The following is a 22,482-nucleotide window of genomic DNA, read 5'->3' on the forward strand; positions in this document are numbered from 1 at the left end:
TACTTCAGATTATCACAGGTGTCTGTAATAATCTCTGGCCCTCTGTGTGGCCTTATCACATGTACAATATATTAAATAATTAAAAAAGATTATCTAAAATCGAATAAAATATAATGACAAAGCTCCGACCCAACTTTGCTATTTTGTGATTATTTTGGCATTTTTGACAACATGTATCCGCTATAATTTCTTATGATCTAAAAAAAACTTTGAACATCAGATCTGTAAACTCCCAGAATTTGGGTATCTTTCAAGGATTTTATGTAATCTATCACAAGACATCTAGTGGCCCTTATATTAACTGTGTGATTTGATCTCTAGTCGTGCTCAATTGTTCTGTCACCTCTTGTATGGGTAGCGCCATTAAATCAAACAAGCATTTATTAAGAATCTCGCAGATCAACTTCGCCCAACTCTCCACCATGCTTGAAAATATGAAAAGTCGTACTAAGTGATGTGTTTGCCACAAAAATATTGCTTTGTATTCAGGATAAAAAGTTAATTTCTTTGTCACATTTTTACTTTAGTGTCTTGCAAACAGGATTTATCTTTTGGAATATTTGTATTCTGTACAGGCTTCCTTCTTTTCACTCTGTCATTTAGGTTAGTATTGTGGTGTAAGTACAATGTTGTTGATCCATCCTCAGTTTTCTCCTATCACAGCAATTAAACTCTGTAACTGTTTTACAATCACCATTGGCCTCATTGTGAAATCCCTGAGAGTTTTCCTTCCTCTCCGGCAACTGAGTTAGGAAGGACACCTGTATCGTTGTAGTGACTGGGTGTATTGATATACCATCCGAAACACAATTGATAACTTCTCCATGCTCAAATGGAAATTCAGTGTCTTTTTTAAAACAATTTCACCCATCTACGAATAGGTGCCCTTCTTTGCGAGGCTTTGGAAAACCTCCCTGGTCTTTGTGGTTGAATCTGTGCTTGAAATTCCCTTCTCAACTGAGGGACCTTACATGTAATTGTATGTGTGGGGCACAGAGATGGGGTAGTCATTCAAAAAATAATGTTAAGCACTATTATTGCACACATTTCCTCCGACCATTTCCTGGTTGCTAAAATTCTTATAGTTTTCCTAATTTCAGTTTATGTGACAAAACAAAACTTAAGGGAAGCATAGAAATAGCACACATAGAACAGATCTACTGCTTCTTAGACTTGCTTTCAATAAGCATGACAGATCTATAACTCACATTTCTATCTGAATTTGGTCGGTTTGCCCAAAAAGTTACATCTTGCATCTTTAAGTGGAGATCTCTCAACAATCATTCTCATGATAGCACTTTGGTAATAGTCAGTGATAAATATCATAGGTAATCAGGGATGGGCTTGGTTAAAACCCTGGATGTGAGACCAAAGGGTAGCTGTAGATCAGTGGTCACTAACCTTTTCTGAGTCAAGATCACTTTCGCAGTCAAAAAGCAAGCTGAGATATACTGCTCAGATGTTCTTTTTTTACATTAACCTCACACAAACAGTTTTGTAGGAATGAGGTTTGGGCAGTAGGCCTAATACATTATCACAGCATATTGGCTATTTGATTGGCCTGCCAATATTGTTAATCAGACCATATTATATTGAAAAACTCGAGCTTTGATAACAAAATAGATCAGTTGGTTTAGCACTTGTGAGGCACTGTGGAGCATGAATTGAAATAATTTGCTTTTTATTTTACTAGACTGATGGTACCTGCATCTGATGGTCAATGAGGTCAAATCATGATGTCAGTCATCTTCAGGTCGAAAATTCGGAGCTCTAGAAAGTTGTCTGAGTTTCCGACTTGGAATTCCAAGTTGGATGACGTTCAAAACAATTTTTCCCAACCGCCTCTCACGGTCCCTGTTCTCTCCTTCCTTTCCTCCGGTGAGACTGACCAGAGAGAGGGGACACCGTCTTCCACCGGATGGTGAAACTCGAGTCGCACCGCATCTGCCTCATGAACAAATTCAGAGGGAGTTAAATATTTTGTAATATTAAAATCGACACAACGAGCTGCTAATAATAATGAAACGCAGGGCTATCGATAATTGGCTACTCATTCATTGCAGCTGCAGCCCAAGCGGAAGTACGGAGAAGCGTGTTTTGTTATAGTGTTGAATAAAAACAGTGACAGTGCTGAATATAAACTTAAACATGAACTCATTTATAAAAACAGCAGCTCTTTGCTGTATTCGTTGACGGTCTCTCTGTGGTCATGGTTTTAAAGTTATTAAATCTTACGTAGGCTAGTAGCCATTTAAACTTGGCTGTGGCCAGGGTCATGGAAGCTCTGTAGCCACGGTGATTTGAGCTATCCGATTGGGCAGCTCAGTACGTGCACTCGATTTAGTCACAGATTTGCCAGTCTGCCGGGTAGGCGGAGTTTGTCTCATGGCAACACTTTGCTTACCCGGTGTGCAGGACTTTTAAATCAAGTGCACCTACCGGCAACAGCTCAACATGATTTTAAAGAAGGAGCGCAATCCTTTATCGTTCGCTGGCTTTTCTACAGAAATATTTGGTGATCGACTAGGAATGCCTTGAAGATCGACCAGTCGATCGCGATCGAACGGTTGGCGACCAGTGCTGTAGATAGATAAATTCTCCAGTAGGTGCTTCCCAGCCTATTGTTTTTTCTGATAGTGGAAGATCTGACGTTGTTTTAAAGGTACAAATTCAACAGATTTTATACAAGGTTTGTCTTGTTGAAATTTGTTTACCATGATGACATAATCCTGTGGTTGAAATTTCACCCTCAAAACAACAGTTTACGTTAATGTATTTTCCACATCACAATACGTTGACAAAATACATTGAAACTATGTTGATTCAACCGGATTCTGCACAGGGGGTTGAGGTCAGGTGATATTTTATCATCTCATTATCCAATCATTACGCTCGTTGAGTAAGATGCTATCGAGGATGAGTTTGATGAGATTTTGCCTTGGACAATAATTGTGAATGATTTATTCCATTATGATATGCCAATCACTGGGATGGAGATTATATATTGCAAAAAGTGCCTGGGGAGGTGGATGCTTGTAGCCTACATTTTAACAACCAATCCAATGACGTGGAATAGTGGCAGGCCCAATTGCATCTGATTAAAAACTGACTGGTGTTGACCAGGAAAAAATACCACTCATTTAATTAAAAGATTAGAAAATCATCCTTCCTAGATAGTTATTATGATAACGACCTCATTCTTAGACTATTGCTTTATTTGAAGGGTTATCTTCAAAGCAATAGCCCTATGTACATGTCAATGTAAGGAGATAAATTACTTTCCTCTTGATATGCACTGAGTACTTTTTGAATCATTCACTTTTGGCTGATTTGCATTATTCATGTCGGTACCCAAACATACCCCCTGGGTGTAAGTGAGGTTATTAAGACATAATGATAGTGCGCTACTGCGAGAAGCAACTTGGAAACATATTTGCCTGAGATATTCATATCCACAATCAAAGTGTGTTGAGAAAGAGTGTAAATTGCGAAGTGATTTCCAAATGAATAAGCATAAATGATAGAGGCAGCAATTACAGAGTCATTGAGTGAATCCTCCACCCTTCCTGGCTGTCAATGACTGGGGGTGGAATGGAATGATCATGGATAATTGGCCTCTTAAACATGGCCGTGGGACAAAGCGATGGAGCTGGTTCAAAAAGCCTCTCAATTGAACTGAAGGAGAGAATTGAAAGGAGTGAGCGAGCGAGGTGGAGAGAGAGAGAGAGACAGAGCGACTGATAGAATGTAGAGTGAGAGCAGGATCAGAGTGAGCGAGCGAGGTGGAGAGAGAGAGAGAGACAGAGCGACTGATAGAATGTAGAGTGAGAGCAGGATCAGAGAGAGCGAGAGAGAGAGGTGGAGAGAGAAAGAGAGACAGAGCGACTGATAGAATGTAGAGTGAGAGCAGGATCAGAGAGAGCGAGAGAGAGGTGGAGAGAGAGAGAGAGACAAAGCGACTGAGAGAGAATGTAGAGTGAGAGCAGGATCAGAGAGCGAGAGAGAGGTGGAGAGAGAGCAAGACAGAGCGACTGATAGAATGTAGAGTGAGAGCAGGATCAGAGAGAGCGAGAGAGAGGTGGAGAGAGAAAGAGAGACAGAGCGACTGATAGAATGTAGAGTGAGAGCAGGATCAGAGAGCGAGAGAGAGAGGTGGAGAGAGAAAGAGAGACAGAGCGACTGATAGAATGTAGAGTGAGAGCAGGATCAGAGAGCGAGAGAGAGGTGGAGAGAGAGCAAGACAGAGCGACTGATAGAATGTAGAGTGAGAGCAGGATTAGAGAGAGCGAGAGAGAGGTGGAGAGAGAAAGAGAGACAGAGCGACTGATAGAATGTAGAGTGAGAGCAGGATCAGAGAGAGAGAAACTGAGAGAGACACATAGAGAAAGAGAGAGATACAGTAAGAGAAAGGGTGAGAAAGCATCCTACTCTGGGGAGCTCTGCCTCATGCTCTGCTGGTCGGCAGCTCTCTCTTGTTTGTCAAAAGCAGGCTTTGACAAGTCTACCCAGGGAACCAAGTTTAAAGTTTAAAGTTGTATTAGTCGTATGTACAGGATACACATGGTATACACCATCCAACGAAATGCTCACTTGCAGCATCCTTATTTGCTGGAACCAGGCACAGCAGCTCTGTTAGGTTACTGTGTGCTTCTTCTGAGCTCTCTGCTATACTCTGTGCCATGACAGCTGTGCTATTACTTCCTCTGATCACATTGTCTGTCTGTCATGTCGATGCTGGCAACAACCTTTTCCTTGAGAAGTTTTTCGGTGAGAGACAAATACAAAGCAACAAATCGTTGGCTTCCTCACAAAAACAAATGTTGATCTTTGCTGTGGAAATGACGGAGTCCATCTAAATTATCTTGGCGCCTGGACTCTGTCCACACATTTCAAGGCTGCGTTGAAACAATGACTGGTAAATGATCCAAGACCAGCTCAGTTATTAATCCCTACCATTGTGACAATGAGTCGTCGTAATGCTGCGTCAAATGTACATGATCTTAGGGGCATTGGCAAACACAATGTAAGTCATTTAATTTATGTACCCCTAATTGCACCGAATACAACTGTTTGAGCCTATGAACCAGAGTTACACTGTTAGCACTGAGGCGGTGAGCAATAGTAGGAAGACCACTTTATGCAGCTCACCCTGCACTATCAACTCCAATGTAAATAACATGAGCTAGTCTACCTCTGATAAGCTTCCCAGTAAAGCATTAAAAACAATCAAGCAACCCAGAAAAGTGCTAAAAATAGCCCATATTAACATATGTAGCCTAAGAAACAAGGTCCATGAAGTCAATAACTTGCTTGTAACAGATGACATTCATATTCTGACTATCTCTAAAACTCACTTAAATAATACCTTTGATGATACAGTGGTAGCAATACATGGTTATAACATTTACCGAAAAGACAGAAATGCCAACGGAGGCAGTGTTGCGGTCTATATTCAGAACCACATTCCTGTAAAGATTAGAGACGATCTCATGTTAAATACTGTTGAAGTAATATGGCTACAGGTTAATCTGCCTCACCTAAAGCCCATTCTTGCGGGAAGCTGCTATAGACCACCAAGTGCTAACAGTCAGTATCTGGATAATATGTGTGAAATGCTTGATAATGTATGTGATATCAACAGAGAAGTATATTTTCTGGGTGATTTCAATATTGACTGGCTATCATCAAGCTGCCCACTCAGGAAAAAACTTCAAATTTAATTCCTGTGCTGTTTGTAACCCTGATAGGTTGTCAGTCAACCTATCAGGGTTACAAACAGCACAGGAATTAAATCATCAACATGTACTGATCACATTTTACTAATGCTGCAGATATTTGCTTTAAAGCAGTATCCAAATCCATAGGATGTATTGTTGATCATATGTTGATGATGTAAAGAATATTTGCTGGAATGTGGTGTGTAATGAGGAGCAACCAGACGCTGCACTTGACGCCTTTATGAAACGACCTATTCCAGTTACTAATAAGCACGCACCCATTGAGAAAATGACTGTAAAAACTGTTAAATCCCCTTGGATTGATGAGGAATTGAAAAATTGTATGGTTGAGAGGGATGAGACAAAAGGTATGGCAATTAAGTCTGGGAGCCCAACTGATTGGCAAATGTACTGCAAATTAAGAAATCATGTGACTAAACTAAATAAAAAGAAACTACACTATGAAACAAAGATAAATTATATAAAGAATGATAGTAAAACGCTTTGGGGCACCTTAAATTAACTTTTTGGGAAAAAGCCAACTCGGCCCCTTCATTCATTGAATCAGATGGCTCATTCATCATAAAGCCCACTGATATTGACAACTACTTTAGTTACTTTTTCATTGGCAGATAAGCAAACTTAGGGATGACATGCCAGCAACAAACGCTGCCACTACACATCCAAGTATATCGGACCAAATTATGAAAGACAAGAATTGTACTTTTGAATTACGTAAAGTCAGTGTGGAAGAGGTGAAAAAATGATTGTTGTTTATCAACAATGACAAGCCACCGGGGTCTGACAATCGGGATGGAAATAGCCGATTGGCTCAAATAGCCGACCAAAGCCTGTTACCAACCCTTAGTAAACTTCTGGAAAAAATGGTGTTTGACCAGATACAATGCTATTTCACAGTAAACAAATTGACAACAGAATTTCAGCATGCTTATAGGGAAGGACACTCAACAAGAACAGCACTTACATAAATGACTTATGATTGGCTGAGAGAATTTGATGATAAAATGATTGTGGGGGCTGTCTTGTTAGACTTCAGTGCAGCTTTCAACATTATTGATCATAGTCTGCTGCTGGAAAAACGTATGTGTTATGGCTTTACACCCCCTGCTATAATGTGGATAAAGAGTTACTTGTCTAACAGAACACAGAGGGTGTTCTTTAAGGGAAGTCTCTCAAATATAATCCAGTTAGAATCAGGAATTCCACAGGGTAGCTGGTTAGGCCCCTTGCTTTTTAAAATGTTTACTAACGACATGCCACTAACTTTGAGAAAAGCCAGTGTCTATGTATGCGGATGACTCAACACTATACACGTCAGCTACTACAGTGACTGAAATGACTGCAACACTCAACAAAGAGCTGCAGTTAGTTTCAGAGTGGGTGGCAAGGAATAAGTTAGCCCTAAATATTTCTAAAACTAAAAACATTGTATTTGGAACAAAACACGCACTAAACCCTTAACCTCAACTAAATCTTGTAATAAATAATGTGGAAGTTGAGATGACTAAACTGATTGGAGTAACCCTAGATTGTAAACTGTCATGGTCAAAACATATTGATGCAGTAGTAGCTAAGGTGGGGGAAAGTCTGTCTATAATAAAGCGATGCTCTGCCTTCTTAACAACACTATCAACAAGGCAGGTCCTACAGGCCCTAGTTTTGTCGCACCTTGACTACTGTTCAGTTGTGTGGTCAGGTGCCACAACAAAGGACTTAGGAAATGGCTCAGAACAGGGCAGCACGGCTGGCCCTTGGATGTACACAGAGAGCTAATATTAATCATATACATGTCAATCTCTCCTGGCTGAAGGTGGAGGAGAGATTGACTTCATCACTACTTTTATTTATGAGAGGTATTGACATGTTGAACTCACCGAGCTGTCTGTCTAAACTACTGGCACACAGCTCGGACACCCATGCATACCACACAAGACATGACACAAGAGGTCTCTTCACAGTCCCCTAAGTCCAGAACAGACTATGGGAGGCACACAGTACTACATAGAGCCATGACTACATGGAACTCTATTCCACATCAAGTTACTCATGCCAGCAGTAAATTTTAAAGTAATTTTAAAAAACAGATAAAAAGACACCTTATGGAACAGCGGGGACTGTGAAGCAACACAAACATTGGCACAGACACATGCAAACTCACACAATAACATATGCACTATACATACACATGGATTTTGTACTGTAGATATGTGGTAGTGGTGGAGTAGGGGCCTGAAGGCACCCAGTGTGTTGTGAAATCTGTGAAGGTATTGTAATGTTTTTAAAATTGTAGAAGCTGCCTTAATTTTGCTGAAACCCAGGAAGAGTAGCTGCTGCCAAAGCAGCAGCTAATGGGGATCCATAATAAATACAAATACAAACTTAAATGTGCTGTTGCCTGTTACATCATCAAATCCCATCTTAATTGGGGGAAACAAAAGCACTGTGTGAAACTTATTAATAATTAACAAAACCAAGTCAGACTTAACTCATGCTTTGTGACATGTTGAAGAGTGGCTGTGAGACTGTGAGTGCATCATGCACCCCCGACACACATCAGATCCTCTCTATTCAAACCAATGTAGTCTGGCTGAAGCTGTGTTTCTTTTTACAGCCATCTGTTCGAGGAAAGCCTTCAGCCCTGGCCTGAACCTCCCTAAAATAATAACCTGGGATGAATGTAGGTGAATATCTCTTTTAGCTTTGTCTCTCTTGACAGCCTTAGCTAATTTGGTTCTGGGTGCCGAGATTACCCGTAGGTTGATAACAGAGAAACATTTTTAAGATAGAGACTAGAGGAACCAGACTAGAGAATGAGCCCCTCCTCCCACTGGCAAGTCGAACAAGAAGCCCCAGGCACTGCATTCCCCACGAGCTGCTCTGTTCTGTTCTGTTGTGTTCACACCCAGTGACACATCATCACCAGGCAGGGTCAGAGACCTCCTGGGCATCAGGACCCTGTCATAACTCCTCACACTCAGGCCCTCGAGCGATGTTTATCCCTCCATTCTCCCTCTCTATTTTTCTCTTCTTTTTTTTCTCAAAACAATTTTCCTCCTCTCTCCATTTCGACCACTGCATTGTGCATCCCCTTCACATCACCCCCATGGGCATGACAATTCTCATTATCTTTTCATGTTGCACTCTCTATATCCTCCACCCTTTTCCCTCCTTCTCGCCTTCCCCTGGCATCCCTCTTTATCCCTTGTTTCCTAGCACCGGGTTTTCTAAAAAAGACGTCTTGGCCAAGAGAGGTGAGGTGGACATTTTAGGAGCATGTAAAATCACTTAAGGTGCAGCGCTGAAGGTGATCCCTTATGCCTTTGTGATGAGGCATGCATGCTTTACCAAATGAGTTTCATTCCCTCTGCTGAATACAGTGTATTTAGTGCTGACCATCTCACAAGTTTGATCGATGGTGAAGATTTACCTAAAGCAGTGGATGAATACTCATAAAGCTTATGAAGGAAAGTAATGAAGTAATGCTATAGGCTAGCCAAAGTCCAGATGTCAACACTGGGCCAGCCAAATAGACCTGGAAAGTGGAGGTGATGGGAGAGTGCATGTAATTGTATGTTTACATATCCTGACAGGCACACACACACACACTCAGGCATATGCATGTGCATGCAAGCACACATAGACACAGGCACAGGCACAAACACACACTTGCACACATACACACTCACGCACACACTCGCACACTCACACACACACACACCTTCATGACTCAAACCGACCAAGAGGAACTGACCCAATATTTTTTATTTGATTTGCTTTTCCAATTCTTCATAAAATATAGAAAAACAGATTATAGGCGGCATAGAAAACACATCCAAGTAAGTGCAGAAGTTTAAACTGTATGCAGGCATTTCTCTAACATTGATTCTAAGCTTACCCTTTCATGCCTTAGCACAGTCTGATAACCCTATCCAAACCCCTCATTGAAACTGGCCTCCAGATGAGAGATCAGTGGTGTTGCTCAAACATGCTCTATTTGCCCAGACCTGAGAGAGAGAGAGGGAGGGAGAGAGAGAGAGAGGGAAAAATGCTCTTTTTGAATACATTTCAGACGTGGTAGAAAAACAGTGTGTCTGAAAATAGCTCTGTGCTGGCTGCACAAATCTGCTCTGCGCATGGTTTATTTATCCTGAGGATTAGTGCAGGTGACTGGATGGCTGGCTTTCTGTGCTGTGTGTGTTTGATGTAGGTTGGCATGGGCCTCTCTGAATCAGACCCCTTTGATGCTCCTCTGAGGGACAGGCAGAGACAGGAGAGGGGAGCTCTGGTGGTGGAATGTAAACTGGACTGGACCGTCCTGTCCCCAAATGTCAGACAAGGGACCGACCTGTAAAACAGTAATAGGGAGAGGGAGGGAGAGAGAGAGAATAGGAGAGGGAGAGAGAGAGAGAATAGGAGAGGGAGAGAGAGAGAGAATAGGAGTGGGAGAGGGAGAGAGAGAGAATATGAGAGGGAGGGATAGGGAGAGAGAGAGAATAGGAGAGAGAGAATAGGAGAGGGAGAGCGAGAGAGAGAGAGGGAGGGAGGGAGATGGAGAGAGAGAGAGGGAGAGGGAAAGAGAGCTGGAGAGAGAGCGGGGGTGAGAGAGACCGAGAGAAAGAGAGAGAGAGGGACAGAGGGCGGTAGATCATTGGGGAGAGGAAGGATAATGGGCCAGGTGCTGCAGGTTCTGGTTTATTTAATATACAGTAGAAGTAATGTACTGTAACCACAGCAGGAGGCTTTGAAGTCCATGAGTATTCATTCCATCTTCAGAACGTCCTTTGGCAAGGTCGGACATACGGACAACTCAGTATTAACCTCATGCACTGTGTGTGTGTGTTTGAGTGGCCAGGTATGTAAATCTCAAATCAAATCGTCTGTAACATTGTCATTGTCGAAGACTGCTTAAACTGTGTATTTAAATGTTTGGCATCATATCTTAACATAAACTCCTATGAAGACCCTCTGTGTCGATGAAAGGGGGGTGAGGGGAGGAGGATGTGGTAGGGGACAAGGGAAGGGGCGAAGGTGAACAGATTGTCAAAGTGAGAGTAGAGAGAGGCTGTAGGCAGTGGAAGTGTCAGACAGACAGACACCCAGCATGGACATGATGCTGATCTAAAAACACAAGGACACAGGGATGAGGGGAAAGAAACAATCATTACTGTAGCTGTTGAGAAGGTTGAAGAAAAAATAAAAGGAAAGATGTAATACACAGTAAGTGTTGAGAGAAAGGAGGAGGCTAGTTGGAGAGAGTCAGAAGGCACATGCAGGGACAGAGTAAAGGGATGTAGACTAGAGGATTGGATCAGGGGACAGAGTAGAGGGCTGTAGACTAGAGGATTGGATCAGGGGACAGAGTAGAGGGATGTAGACTAGAGGATTGGATCAGGAGACAGAGTAGAGGGATGTGGACTAGAGGATTGGATCAGGGGACAGAGTAGAGGGATGTAGACTAGAGGATTGGACCAGGGGACAGAGTAGAGGGATGTGGACTAGAGGATTGGACCAGGGGACAGAGTAGAGGGATGTAGACTAGAGGATTGGACCAGGGGACAGAGTAGAGGGATGTAGACTAGAGGATTGGACCAGGGGACAGAGTAGAGGGATGTAGACTAGAGGATTGGACCAGGGGACAGAGTAGAGGAATATAGACTAGAGGATTGGACCAGGGACAGAGTAGAGGGATGTAGACTAGAGGATTGGACCAGGTGACAGAGTAGAGGAATATAGACTAGAGGATTGGATCAGGGGACAGAGCAGATGGATGTGGACTAGAGGATTGGATCAGGGGACAGAGTAGAGGGATGTAGACTAGAGGAGTGGATCAGGGGACAGAGTAGAGGGATGTAGACTAGAGGATTGGATCAGGGGACAGAGTAGAGGGATGTAGACTAGAGGATTGGACCAGGGGACAGAGTAGAGGATGTGGACTAGAGGATTGGACCAGGGGACAGAGTAGAGGATGTGGACTAGAGGATTGGATCAGGAGACAGAGTAGAGGGATGTAGACTAGAGGATTGGACCAGGGACAGAGTAGAGGGATGTAGACTAGAGGATTGGACCAGGGGACAGAGTAGAGGGATATAGACTAGAGGATTGGACCAGGGACAGAGTAGAGGGATATAGACTAGAGGATTGGACCAGGGGACAGAGTAGAGGATGTGGACTAGAGGATTGGATCAGGGGACAGAGTAGAGGGATGTAGACTAGAGTATTGGATCAGGGGACAGAGTAGAGGATGTGGACTAGAGGATTGGACCAGGGACAGAGTAGAGGGATGTAGACTAGAGGATTGGATCAGGGGACAGAGTAGAGGGATATAGAATAGAGGATTGGACCAGGGGACAGAGTAGAGGGATGTGGACTAGAGGATTGGACCAGGGACAGAGTAGAGGGATGTGGACTAGAGGATTGGACCAGGGGACAGAGTAGAGGGATGTGGACTAGAGGATTGGACCAGGGACAGAGTAGAGGGATGTGGACTAGAGGATTGGACCAGGGGACAGAGTATAGGGATGTGGACTAGAGGATTGGACCAGGGGACAGAGTAGAGGATGTGGACTAGAGGATTGGACCAGGGGACAGAGTAGAGGGATGTGGACTAGAGGATTGGATCAGGGGACAGAGTAGAGGATGTGGACTAGAGGATTCGACCAGGGGACAGAGTAGAGGGATGTGGACTAGAGGATTGGACCAGGGGACAGAGTAGAGGGATATAGAATAGAGGATTGGACCAGGAGACAGAGTAGAGGATGTGGACTAGAGGATTGGACCAGGGGACAGAGTAGAGGATATGGACTAGAGGATTGGACCAGGGGACAGAGTAGAGGGATCAGGACTAGAGGATTGGACCAGGGGACAGAGTAGAGGGATGTGGACTAGAGGATTGGACCAGGGACAGAGTAGAGGGATGTGGACTAGAGGATTGGACCAGGGGACAGAGTAGATGGATGTGGACTAGAGGATTGGACCAGGGACAGAGTAGAGGGATGTGGACTAGAGGATTGGACCAGGGGACAGAGTAGAGGGATGTGGACTAGAGGATTCGACCAGGGGACAGAGTAGAGGATGTGGACTAGAGGATTGGACCAGGGGACAGAGTAGAGGATGTGGACTAGAGGATTGGACCAGGGGACAGAGTATAGGGATGTGGACTAGAGGATTGGACCAGGGGACAGAGTAGAGGATGTGGACTAGAGGATTGGACGGGGGGACAGAGTAGAGAATGTGGACTAGAGGATTGGACCAGGGGGCAGAGTAGAGGATGTGGACTAGAGGATGTGGATTAGAGGATTACGCTACACTAGATTATCTGAGAATAATAGTTTAATGACTCATTCATTTTAATGTCATGTGTGAGATGATTCAAAGGTTCAAGGTTCACCACATGTATTCTTCATCTTAAAACAGTTCAGGCTGTCACATGAATGTCTTTTATGACTTGAGAAATAGCTTGGGTAGGCTCTGTTCATGCTGACCAATAACTGCAGGATTATGTGTCTTTTTTAGTCTATACTGCAGTAGAATTACTCATAAATATATCTTCATTTGTAAGCATTCTTTTCTCCTTATAATCACTAACCTGTCTGCAAGTGGACATGGCTGCATCTCCAATGAATATACTGTATTTAATACTATACAGTGATAGCGGTGGTATATGCTCCATGTTGTTAAATATGAATTATACTTACCAAACAGTATTTTGATTTGTAAAATATTCAGCAGACAAAAGATTGTCTCCCATCCTGATTTATTCTACATGTAGCCTGATGTAATTACATGTTTTCCATCTTAGTTATGACCATACAGTAAATTAGCTAGTACTCTAGGCCCTTGTTGACCAAGTCATCCATATTCCATACACATATTACACAGTACTCAGACCCAAGATCCACAGTCCTATGTAGCAGGATGCAGTGACATTCTGTCACTATTGTCTGGGGAATGTGGCGCTGAGGCCCTGGAGGCTGATTAGTATGTCCTCAATGCTCCTTTGCAGTTTATGTGAGCCTCAGACTGGCATTTCCTCCACCGTCGCTGAACTATTAACCACCTACGGTTCCCTCTTGGCCTGGAGGGCTGGGTTTCAGGATCATTTATTATGGTTTACTTTTTAAAAATGTTTCTGTGGTGTGTGATGAATAACAGCTTGTGTGCAAGTAAAGGGAAACAGCTGAGCGGCTCTTAGGACGGGGTGGAAAGGGAGCAGTTGTTATCGAGATTTATGCGCCATCATCCTCCAGGTATTGATGAGGAACCAAGTGGAATTAAGTGTGTGTGTGTGTGTGTGTGTGTGTGTGTGTGTGTGTGTGTGTGTGTGTGTGTGTGTGTGTGTGTGTGTGTGTGTGTGTGTGTGTGTGTGTGTGTGTGTGTGTGTGTGTGTGTGTGTGTGTGTGTGTGTGTGTGTGTGTGTGTGTGTGTGCAAGCATCTACTGTTGTGCACGTTCCTCATCAATCTACACACATTACCCCATAATGACAAAACGAAGCAGGTTTTTAGAAAACAGAAATACCTTATTTACATAAGTATTCAGACCCTTTGCTATGAGACTCGAAATTGAGCTCAGGTGCATCCTGTTTCCATTGGAGTCCACCTGTGGTAAATTCAATTGATTGGGCATGATTTGGAAAGGCACACACATGTCTATATGAGGTCCCAGAGTTGACAGTGAGATCAAAGGAATTGTCTGTTTTTCAGTGGCAGGAACTGGGAGACTAGTCAGGATCGAGGGCAAGATGAACGAGCAAAGTACAGAGAGATCCTTGAAAACCTGCTCAAGAGCACTCAGGACTTCAGACTGGGGCGAAGGTTCACCTTCCAACAGGACAACGACCCTAAGCACACAGCCAAGACAACGAAGGAGTGACTTCGGGTCAAGTCTCTGGATGCCCTTGAGTGGCCCAGCCAGATCCCGGGCTTGAACCCGATGAAACATCTCTAGAGAGACCTGGAAATAGCTGTGCAGCAACGCTCCCCATCCAACCTGACAGAGCTTGAGAGGCTCAGCAGAGAAGAATGGGAGATACTCCCCAAATACAGGTGTGCCAAGCTTGTAGCGTCATAGCCAGGAAGACACGAGGCTGTAATCGCTGCCAAAGGTGCTTCAACAAAATACTGAGTAAATGGTCTCAATACTTATGTAAATGTGATATTTCATTTTTTTTATAAATTTGCTAAAATTAGAATAAGAATATGAACAAGGTTCTAACGTAACAGAATGTGAAAAAAGTCAAGTGGTCTGAATACTTTCCTTATGCACATTATGTGTGTTCAAGTGTATGAATGCATGCAGATTAGTGTGTAAGGAAGGATATTTACTTATACAATTTGTATATTTAGTCATTTGGCAGGCGTTCTTATCCAGATGTGAGGTGAGGGAGTGTGGGTGTGTGATGTGATAATACCTCTATGTGCCAATATCACTCATTTTGAGGATGTTTCTCCTGTTGAATTCCAAAAAACTGCCAAACTGTGTCTCCTAATGCATCCACTCAAAATTCCTTAAGAGTGTATTGATGCACCTGTATGTCAATCTAAGCAACATAATAAAAAATGCCTATCAAAATCCGTCAATTTAAGTTAGAGATATCAGGGGCTGTGTCTCAATCGCATCCGCCTATGTCGGTCTTCCACATCTACGGTGGAAAGTGACCAAGGTACAGCAATGTTTGTCAGACCATGATACATTCCGAAAATCTTCTCACAAAAACGTCTGTAGTGTCCAAACGGTTTGGCCTAGAAACTATTATAACCACTCTAGGTAACCCATACAAACGAATAGAAGTATGGTTTTGTGCCGACAAAAGTAAGGTGTTAAATATGTGTCCCAAAAAATTGAATATTTCCTGAGCCTTCTTATATCTCCTCGCTATAGGACAGACACTTCAAAACCTTATTCCTTAGGACACATTTCTTTTACCGTTGCCATTTATGAATGTGCGGTTCTACGGGCTATAGTAGTAAAGGCCAAATTCAATATTTTATCAAATCATTTCCCCCCCTTTTTTTATACCTAAAAGTATAATCAAATAGCAAATGATCCATGGTATGACCATCTTCAAACAATTCCATATGTTAGACTATTAGAGGTTTTTAACCCACAGAGATGCACGGCAGCAGTACTCATAAGTCAATGCGCCTCTGGAGAGGCCATTCCACCCTGCCTTTTAATCAGCATCTGATTTACACCTGATGAGTGGACTTTTCCTCCAATCAAGCCTGTAAATTGATCACATAAATGCCCAAGGCGCAATGCAAACCCACAGAGCAGAAGACAGTGTTCCCCACCAACTGTAACTGTTCACCCCAACACTAATGTGTTTACTGTTTAGGGTTAACCACCCACACACTCCAAGGGTAAATGTGATCCATTTTTTCTCTTCATACAATGAGATGAAATTAACCCAATCGCTCATGTAGACCAAATCATTACACTCGTTGATTGATGACCAGACTGCCCCAAAAAAAGGGAAAATAATTCACCTCCCCAATCTACAGCCTTAGCTCATGTTTCAGAATCTGAAACTGCAGATAGGATTTTTCATCATTGGTTTATTTATTTATGATATGATGATGAGTCGAGCTTCAGAGCATGCACTCTCTCTCTCGCTCTCTCTGCCCTTCAGATGACAGGGACACACCTGTTTAATGTGTCTGGCTGTGTTATCTTATTATGCTCCTCCAGCCAACAGCTTCCTCTCAGTGCTCATGGCCCTGCATGAGTCGCTGGGTGCCACAAGGCTCAGCCACTTCCCTAAAACACTTGTGCTCAATTAGGAAGGATACAATATGTTCACATCCAGAAGGGTATACCCAACATCAGCGTGGAGCTCTGGGTGGGAGAGACGAGCGAGGCTGACCAGAGTGAGGAGAAGCTCAGATCACACACCCTGCCTTAGGTCTTAATTATTCTGTCTGTCTCCCAGGAATCTAGTTTCCCCACCTTTAGCCCTCTCAACATGCAGCCTTGAGCTGGGCAACAATAGGAGAGGATGGTGTCTAGTGGCTGATGGTGTGTGGAAGGCTGGGTTTTCAAGTGCCGAAAAGACCACAAGCATGACCTGCTCACAACTGTCCTTGGGTTTTTGCAGCACCCTCTACATACATTCCTACAGTTACAACCATCATGTAGATATGCTTCTTCTCCCATTTATTGAATGTCAATCAAACAGTATCAACATCAATTGTATCTATAATGGAACACACAGTATGAAATATACTGTATGCAAATAAGACAACATCCAGGAATAACACAGAGGAATTACAACCACGTCCCGTTACACTCTGGAATGGAAGTTTATTTCCGAAACGCTATATCGACCAATTCTTCACATGTGTTTTTCCATCAGAAATGATTGGTTATGGGTACCTTCATGTGTGTGTCAAATATCACTGTTCTCAGATTTTTAATTCATACATTTTAGATGTGTATGAAAATGTGTTTTCTTTTGCAAAAAGCGATATATCAACTGTTTAGCTGGTATGGAATGTTCATATCCTTGACTGTGATCTGTGTTTGCTATCTTAAGATTAATGCACTTACTGTAAGTCACTCTGGATCAAATCAAATCAAATCAAGTTTATTTTATATAGCCCTTCGTACATCAGCTAATATCTCGAAGTGCTTTACAGAAACCCAGCCTAAAACCCCAAACAGCAAGCAATGCAGGTGTAGAAGCACGGCGGCTAGGAAAAACTCCCTAGAAAGGCCAAAACCTAGGAAGAAACCTAGAGAGGAACCAGGCTATGAGGGGTGGCCAGTCCTCTTCTGGCTGTGCCGGGTGGAGATTATAACAGAACATGGCCAAGATGTTCAAATGTTCATAAATGACCAGCATGGTCAAATAATAATCAGGAGTAAATGTCAGTTGGCTTTTCATAGCCGATCATTAAGAGTATCTCTACCGCTCCTGCGGTCTCTAGAGAGTTGAAAACAGCAGGTCTGGGACAGGTAGCACGTCCGGTGGACAGGTCAGGGTTCCATAGCCGCAGGCAGAACAGTTGAAACTGGAACAGCAGCAAGGCCATGGATAAGAGCATCTACGAAATTACTAAAATATCCATATTACTGTATTGAATTATTATTTGTTTTTATATTGGTGTCACAGATGTATCATTTGTACAGTTCTTTATGGAACATACTTATTTGTTACATTTGACTGTGTAAAACCTAGCAGTACTACTTATTTCACCAAGAGTGAAGAGGATAAATAGCGTTTAGCAAAAAACATGATTATTTGTCTCTCTGAAATGAAGCCATCAAGTGATAGATTTTTTAACAAATACATGTCTGCCATTGAACAACCCCATGCCATGATTAGATTGTGAAAAAACAACAACATAATTTCTTTAAACAATAAAATATAATTTACCAACATCTCTGAAAATGGATATATAGCATTTTGGAATGTAACTCTTTAATTGTTTCCTGTATTCCGTTGATTGTTCTCTCATTATGACTCTATTGTTGCCAGGAAACAAGGAGGTCTGTTTTTGTTAAATGGTTATCAGCACGGACTGCGTATTAAGGGGCCTGTGCTGTTTTTTAATTGCAGCCAGATAGCAGCAGGCAGAGATAACTTTGAGTGGCAGTCATTCTCTGTGTCTTATTACACTTCTGAGACTGACATTCACAAATTACTTAATTCTTAGGCCGTGGGCTGATTGGGTTCAGATTGTGGAAAGACAGGGGAAATCTGTCATCCATTAACTTGCGCATAGAGTAGTGGAAGGAAGATAGCATGGAGAGAGGCGAGTAGGGGGTTGACGATCTTCTGCTTTGGATTAACAGAGAAGGTGATTGCTGTTGCACTTGAGAATGGGGTCTTTTGGAACAATATTTGAAGGCGTAAGTCTCAAAGAGTTATACGGCTGCCAGTGGAGGCTGTGCAGTGATGGGGAATATTGATCTGAAAGAGGATAACAGTATATTACAATCCCTGAGAAGTCGTTCTGTTGGACACAATGGTGCCGGAGGGGATAGCTGCCGTTTAATGGGCTCCTTACCAATTATGCTATTTTGTGTTTTTTCACATTGTTTGCAACTTATTTGTTATTATTTTTAAAATGATTATTTTACCCCTTTTTCTCCCCAATTTCGTGGTATCCAATTGGTAGTAGTTACTGTCTTGTCTTGTCTCATCGCTGCAACTCCCGTACGGACTCGGGAGAGGCGAAGGTCAAGAGCCATGCGTTCTCCGAAACACAACCCAACCAAGCCGCACTGCTTCTTGACACAATGCACATCCAACCCGGAAGCCAGCCTCACCAATGTGTCGGAGGAAACACTGTACACCTAGCAACCTGGTCAGCGTGCACTGCGCCCGGCCCGCCACAGGAGTCGCTAGTGCGCGATAAGACAAGGATATCCCTGCCGGCCAAACCCTCCCTAACCCGGAAGACGCTTGGCCAATTGTGCGCTGCCCCATGGGCCTCCCGGTCGTGATCGGCTGTGGCAGAGCCTGGGCTCGAACCCAGAATCTCTGGTGGCACGGCTCTGCGATGCAGTGCCTTAGACCACTGCGCCACACGAGAGGCCCCCGTTTGCAACTTATTTTGTACATAATGTTTCTGCTACCGTCTCTTATGATCGAAAAGAGCTTCTGGATATCAGATCACGTTGGCCGAAAGGACGGATGGTAGAGGCGATTTACCCACTCGCCGACAAATTCTCACAAGGCATCCGGATCTGTGGCCCCTTTATCTCTGTCTCCTCTTCATGCGAATGGCAGGATTTGGGCCTGGTCCTGGAGCAGTGTATCCTTCGCGTCAGACTCATTAAAGACCTCGAACTAGATTAACCCGCCTCTACCATTCATGCTTTTGGCCAATGTGCAATAACTGGAAAATAAACTGGATGAGCTCTGTTCGAAACTATCCTACCAACGGGACATTAAAAACTGTAATATCTTGTGGCTGAACAACGACATGGACAATATACAGTTGGCTGGGTTTTCCGTGCATCGGCAAGACAGAAAGCTACGTCCGGTAAGACGATGGGTGGTGGTCTGTGTCTATTTGTCAATAACAGCTGGTGCGAGATCTCTAATATCCAGAAAGTCTCAAGGTTTTGCTCGCATGATAAGCTGTAGACCCAGTGGTGATTTTAGCATGTAAATCTTGGTGGGGCAAAAATAAAAAATAAAAGTGGGATGCATGCCAGCAAAGCCACAACATAACACTAAACAATACATTAATTGCACTATAACGGTGACAAAGGATGGCCACAAACTGTTCGTGCCTTCATAAAACTGTCCCAAAAGCAGAGTCCCAACATCTTACCACTGCTACACCTGGCTATCAGCGGAGCCTTGTCTGGCAGCGAAACAGTTCATTCAGCCTCCTTTACTGCCTTTCCCAAAAAATTGCTGATATGGCTAACTTGCTTAAACAAATGTGGTTTCTAATGACAATTGAGATGTCAAACTATGGCATAAGGGGATGAAAAGTGAATAAGAGGCAATACGTAATTTCAATTTAGACATTAATGACTGAGCTAGGACGGACGTAATCAATATAACTATTTGTTTAGCACTTTTGAAATGTACAGCGACAGAATTCAGAACATGGGCCGTTCTTACAGTGTACACCAAGTCAGAACCGTAGGATAAATAAAGGGGGCATAAAAGCAGACAATTAAAGCTCTTACAAAATTATCTAAAACAGGTTATAGGCTATATGTGCACCACCAAGTCAGAACAGTAGGCGGAATTAAGAGGGGTAAATAGACCAAATTATTAGGGTGAGGCACATGGACAGCTTAATACACAACATACACTTAGTATTACTTTCTTAGCTACAGTATACATATCTCCCTGGCATATTACGTCATTTATGCAGCATACAATACATTTTTGGACTCACCTTGTTGTGCTGTGCTCACTTGAACAGGAAGGTGTCACGGCGATTCTTCGTGTGCAAATTTTGTCATCAAAGTGTCCTTCACTGGATTTATGGTGTTTCAAGACAACTTGGAACTCTTAAAAAAACAAGGTTGAGTCATGATGACGTCATTGATCTTCAGGTCACAGCTCTAGAAAGAGGTCAGAGTTCCTGACTTACAATTCCGAGTTGGATGACCGTTCAAAACGTATTTCGCAGTCGGAGCTAATTTCTTCCGGAATTCCCACTTGTCTAGAACTCACTGAAGTCAAGAGACCATGTTTGTATGCGGCTTTAACTCAATTATTATTATTTATTTTTTTTTACAATGTTTGCAAACGGATTTGTGACATGTATTAATGCCAAAATACAAAAATATATATATATTTTTAATCTGCTCCACCTGCCCTGAATGACAAGTCGCCACTGTGTAGACCACCCTATCTACCGAAAGAGTTTTAATCTATATTTTTCGTCGCTGTCTATTTACCACCATAAACCAATGCTGGCACTAAGACCACACTCAATGAGCTGTATAAGCCCTTAAGCAAACAAGGAAATGCTCACCCAGAATCGGCACTCCTAATGGCCGGGGACTTTAATCCAGGCAAATTTAAATCAGTTTTACTTCATTTCTACCAGCATGTCAAATATGCAGGGGAAAAACTAGACCACCTTTACTCCACACAGAGAGACGCGTACAAAGCTTTCCCTTGCCCTCGATTTGGCAAATCTGACCATAAGTATATTCTCCTGATTCATGTTTACAAGCAAAAACTAAAGACGGAAGTACCAGTGACTCACTCAATAAGGAAGTGGTCAGATGACACAGATGCTAAGCTACAGGACTGTTTTGCTAGCATAGACTGGAATATGTACCGGGATTCATCCGATGGCATTGAGGAGAATACCACCTCAGTCACCGGATTCATAAATAAGTATATCGATAACATCAACCCCACAGTACGTATCCCAACCTGAAGCCATGGATTACAGGCAACATCCGCACCGAGCTAAAGGCTGGAGCTGGGGCTTTCAAGGAGTAGGACACTAACCCGGAACCTTACAAGAAATCCCGCTAAGCCCTCAGAAGAACCATCGAACAGGCAAAGCTTCAGTACAAGACTAAGATTGAATCCTACTACCAGCCCTGACACTCGTCGGATGTGGCAGGGCTTGCAAACTATTACGGACTACAAAGGGAAACCCAGCTGCGAGCTACTCAGTGACGCAAGCCTACCAGATGGGCAAAATGCCTTTTATTCTCGCTTCGAGGCAAGCAACACTGAAGCATGCATGAGAGCACCAGCTGTTCTGGACGACTATGTGATCACGCTCTCCATAGCCGATGTGAGTAAGACCTTTAAACAGATCAACATTCACAAGGCTGTGGGGCCAGACGGATTACCAGCATGTGTACTGCGAGCACTGGAAAGTGTCTTCCCTGACATTTTCAACCTCTCCCTGACCAAGTCTGTAATACCTACATGTTTCAAGCAGACCACCATAGTCCCTGTGCCCAAGAACACCAAAGTAACCTGCCTAAATGACTACCGCGGCGTAGCACTCACGTCTGTAGCCATGAAGTGCTGGGAAAGGCTGGTAATGGCTCACATCAACACCATTATCCCAGAAACACTAGACCCACTCCAATTTGCATACCGCCCAAACAGATCCACAGATGACGCAGTCTCTATTGCACTCCACACTGCCCTTTCCCACCTGGACGAAAGGAACACCTACATGAGAATGCTATTCATTGACTACAGCTCAGTGTTCAACACCATAGTGCCCATGAAGCTCATCACTATGCTAAGGATCCTGGGTTCCTAACGGGCTGCCACCAGGTGGTGAGGGTAG

General features: G+C 43.2%; 1 protein-coding gene across 3 annotated transcripts in view; it reads left to right on the forward strand.

Annotated features, from left to right (window-relative positions):
• The window catches only part of LOC129861162 (acid-sensing ion channel 1-like), a 92,526-nt gene that overhangs the window by 15,104 nt on the left and 54,940 nt on the right, over positions 1-22,482 (forward strand). The window contains exon 1 of one of the 3 annotated variants that reach the window (XM_055932337.1): positions 10,372-10,590. The exons of the other annotated variants lie outside the window; for them this stretch is intronic. Coding sequence (XP_055788312.1) covers positions 10,489-10,590 — 102 coding nt within the window. The 5' untranslated portion in view covers positions 10,372-10,488. Of the gene's footprint in view, positions 1-10,371; positions 10,591-22,482 lie in introns of those variants that run through there. 3 annotated transcript variants of the gene reach the window in all.

Source organism: Salvelinus fontinalis, chromosome 8 (genome assembly GCF_029448725.1).
Source record: "Salvelinus fontinalis isolate EN_2023a chromosome 8, ASM2944872v1, whole genome shotgun sequence".
In the NCBI taxonomy this organism is placed as follows: domain Eukaryota; kingdom Metazoa; phylum Chordata; class Actinopteri; order Salmoniformes; family Salmonidae; genus Salvelinus; species Salvelinus fontinalis.